This window comes from Cupressus sempervirens, chromosome 4 (assembly GCF_028749045.1).
Source record: "Cupressus sempervirens isolate cs-2001-9-10 chromosome 4, ASM2874904v1, whole genome shotgun sequence".
NCBI lineage: Eukaryota > Viridiplantae > Streptophyta > Pinopsida > Cupressales > Cupressaceae > Cupressus > Cupressus sempervirens.
In genome coordinates, this window is record NC_143121.1 from 229,065,095 (window position 1) to 229,068,475 (window position 3,381).

The following is a 3,381-nucleotide window of genomic DNA, read 5'->3' on the forward strand; positions in this document are numbered from 1 at the left end:
TAGCCATGATGGTCACACAAGAGCTTCCTATAGTAAATAAGATGCCTAGAAGTCTAGTCTTCCTTTATATTTTGTCTTTATTTTTCCCTCTAGTGAACAATTTCTCTCTTTTAATTTTAAATTTACAATGATATTTAGTTATTTAATTGTAAAAGATAGTCTTCTTGGTTTAATTTATAAAATATAAATATGTTGAAAATAACATTAGTATGAAAATTATAGGTAAAAAATATCATAATTTAATTTACTACTAAAAATATCTCTTATCAAACACACTAACATTAGAATGTTCAATTTTAATATATAATTAAACAAATTTAAAATATAGTGTTTCACTTTCATCTAGAGAGCCTTAAGAGTCAACTCCTTACAATATAACAAAAAATAATGATGGTTTCAGAGATCTTAGAAACAACTCTATATTATAATATAAAATAAACAACTCTATATGATAATATAAAATAATAATAAGAAACAACAACCAAGTATCGCATGGATTACTCTGTGAATATCATGTAATCACAATGAAAAACACAGAAGCCCTCATCATCCAGAAAATGTGAATAATAAAATGCAAGATAGAAAGAGAAATTCTATTTTATTTAAAGACTTTTATTTTTCAAGATACGAGGATTTGTGATCTTAAACTTTTGGTTTCCAAGATTTGATAATTCTATGCTGACATCATAGACGATCACTCCAATCAAAATTTTGTAAATAATCACTGCTTAGAAAGTAATAAAAAACTAAGTCAGGAAATTGCTGACTACGTGAGTGCAACGTCACGAAGATAACTGGCGTCAAAATAAATCAGCAGAAAATTTAATTGTCTTTCATTCATTCTAGACGTTAGCCTGTTACACCTACTCTCGAGACTTTATATACAGACAGACGACCGACCTTAAATGACTTTGTACTCTTTCTGACTTGGTCTTTCTTTCACACTAAAACCATATTCAGAGAATCAATCATTGGTTTTTTTTCATGAAATTTCGTGGCTTTGACTGAGTTTGGTCATCGTAACTTGTATACAAAGGCAATGAATCCTTGGAGATTATTTCATAGCTCTTGTTATCTTCTCTGGGATTTCATACTCAGCATAGCATTCATTTCTTTGTGAGAAGGATGAATTCAAAGACGGAGAAAGGCGTCATGTATTGCCTCTTGTGGCTCTCTCTGTTAAGTGCTTTGGTTAGTGCAGCAGATCCAGACTTTCTTCAAGACTTCTGTGTTGCTGATGCATCTAAAGGTATACCTTTGTGCCCTCATAATTTAATTACATGTATGCAGGGCATCTCTGTTTTTCCCATTTATCAGAACTTTATGTAGGAAAAACTGGTTTTAAGTTCTATATATATATATATATTGTTTGAATCTTTTTTAAAAAGGTTAGACCCTTCCAACTCTCAGATGACTTTGGGAGAATGAATATCTATCTTTTATTGGTTCTCAGCTGAAGAGATATTACAATAGACACTTGTTCCTTGTCAATGATATAAAACTTTCTATTATAAAAATAATTAGACCCAATTTCATCTCAGAAAGAAAAAATTGAAATGAGAAGAATGAAAACTTCCATAACCTTCACATCTATTTGCCTAAAATTGAATTTTTTTTTGAATACCATAAATTATCTACTCAGCCTTATTTAAGGAGTCTGAAACGAGTCCTTCTAATATGGATGTGCTGATTTAATATATACACAATTCTAGATTACTAGATTTCATGTTTTTATTTCAGAGAATCTTAACTTGTCAAGCTTCTCAGTTGATTCATTTACAATTGTGTGTATTGCAGGGGTAGTGTTACTAGATTTGATGTTTCTTTTGATAAATCTTAACTCACCCAAGCTTCTCTGTTGACTCATTTAGAACTTGATGCATTGCAGGGGAAGTTGAGGTGAATGGATATGTGTGCAAGGATTCCAAGAAGGTTAAACCCTCGGATTTCCTGTTCAAAGGGCTGCGCAAACCAGGGTTAACCAATAACACATTTAGCGGCAAGGTCACATCAGGAAACGTGCAGAGCTTTCCAGGGCTAAACACATTAGGCATATCAATGAACAGAGTAGACTTAGCCCCTGGTGGCATAAACCCACCTCATACTCACCCTCGTGCAACGGAGATTGTTTACTTAGTGAAGGGCACCATTCTTGCTGCCTTTGTCAGCACTGATAATGTTCTATACTCTCAGAAAATGAGGAAGGGAGATGTGTTTGTCATACCAAGGGGTTTGGTGCATTTTCAGCAGAATATAGGATCTTCCAATGCTGTTGCAATCACTGCTTTTAACAGCCAGTTGCCTGGAGCTCAAATCCTTCCTTTATCACTTTTTGGGTCTACTCCTGCAATTTCAGAGGAGGTTTTGGCTAAAGCTTTTCAGATCAGCAAGGAGCAAGTGAAAGAAATCAGTTCCAAATTCACCCCATCGTAAATGGTTGAATTGAATTAGCATTGGATGTCTACATTATTTATTTTCAATTCATTGAATAAATCTGAAAGAGAGAGATGTAATATAGGGTTTCTCGGATTGTTTCGGAGTAAATTATTGATTGTTGTATTTGGGGTTTGTTTGTTAGCCCCAATAACCCAGTGTAGTTAAACTTGAGAATTAGAGCAGTTTATTTAGAATTGTTGCATAAATGTAACAAAATATTACTATAACTTAATGAAACCATTATAGAAAGAGGGCTTGTGATTATGGGAATCAATGCGTTGATTAATTTTGGGTATCTGGGGTTTGCTAGTTAGGTCCACTTACCCAATAAACCAATTAAGTTCAACTTAAGAATTAAAGCAGTACAAAGTTTAATCTGAACTATTGCATTAATTTTTAGAAATCTTTGTTACATTCAATTCTTCCACGATTTGAAGAGGGCTTATATCCTTTGATGAATGCCTGATTTTGGCTATGTATATGTTGATTAATTTATCAAAAGCTTTCTCCTATCCACTACTTGGATGAGTGTAATGCTTATTGAGTCCTTAATTTTTGATCTAAAAATTTCCCAGATTGTGTTTTGCTATGTATTCCACATTTCATGCTTAATAATTTGTCATTATTATTATTTCATGCAGCCCTGCAGTTTACTTTTGCATTCGCTCAGTCTATTAATCCCTTCCTTGCCAATCAATCAGAAACAGAGTTTTCATTTTATGGAATAGGGTTTGTGATGCTTGATTTCTTTTTAAGATCTTGAATGAATACTTAATTGCCATATACGACGCTTGCTGTACTGTGATTGTTTATATCTTCAACAATGTTGTAGGGCAGAGATTTTATTTAAGCAGGAAACATATATATTTTAGCAGTGCAAGAAAATATAGAAAAAAACTGTTGATTGTAGGAGTACTACTGGTTTTGTTAACAGGTGACCAGAGG

The 3,381-nt window shown here is 32.9% G+C and overlaps 1 protein-coding gene across 1 annotated transcript; it reads left to right on the plus strand.

Moving 5' to 3' along the window:
* Window positions 1-1,061: 1,061 nt before the first annotated feature.
* On the plus strand, window positions 1,062-2,706 carry LOC149560827 (germin-like protein subfamily 2 member 1). The gene is made up of 2 exons (XM_089824842.1): window positions 1,062-1,249; window positions 1,889-2,706. Exons 1-2 carry the CDS (start codon window positions 1,126-1,128, stop codon window positions 2,431-2,433), a joined length of 669 nt encoding a protein of 222 aa, XP_089680968.1. The 5' UTR covers window positions 1,062-1,125; the 3' UTR covers window positions 2,434-2,706.
* Window positions 2,707-3,381: the final 675 nt, after the last annotated feature.

Coding starts and splice junctions, on each gene's coding strand:
- LOC149560827 (XM_089824842.1), top strand. CDS start 1,126: ATGAATTCAAAGACGGAGAAAGGCGTCATGTATTGCCTCTTGTGGCTC. Junction 1,250..1,888: donor TGTTGCTGATGCATCTAAAG/GTATACCTTTGT, acceptor GATGCATTGCAG/GGGAAGTTGAGGTGAATGGA.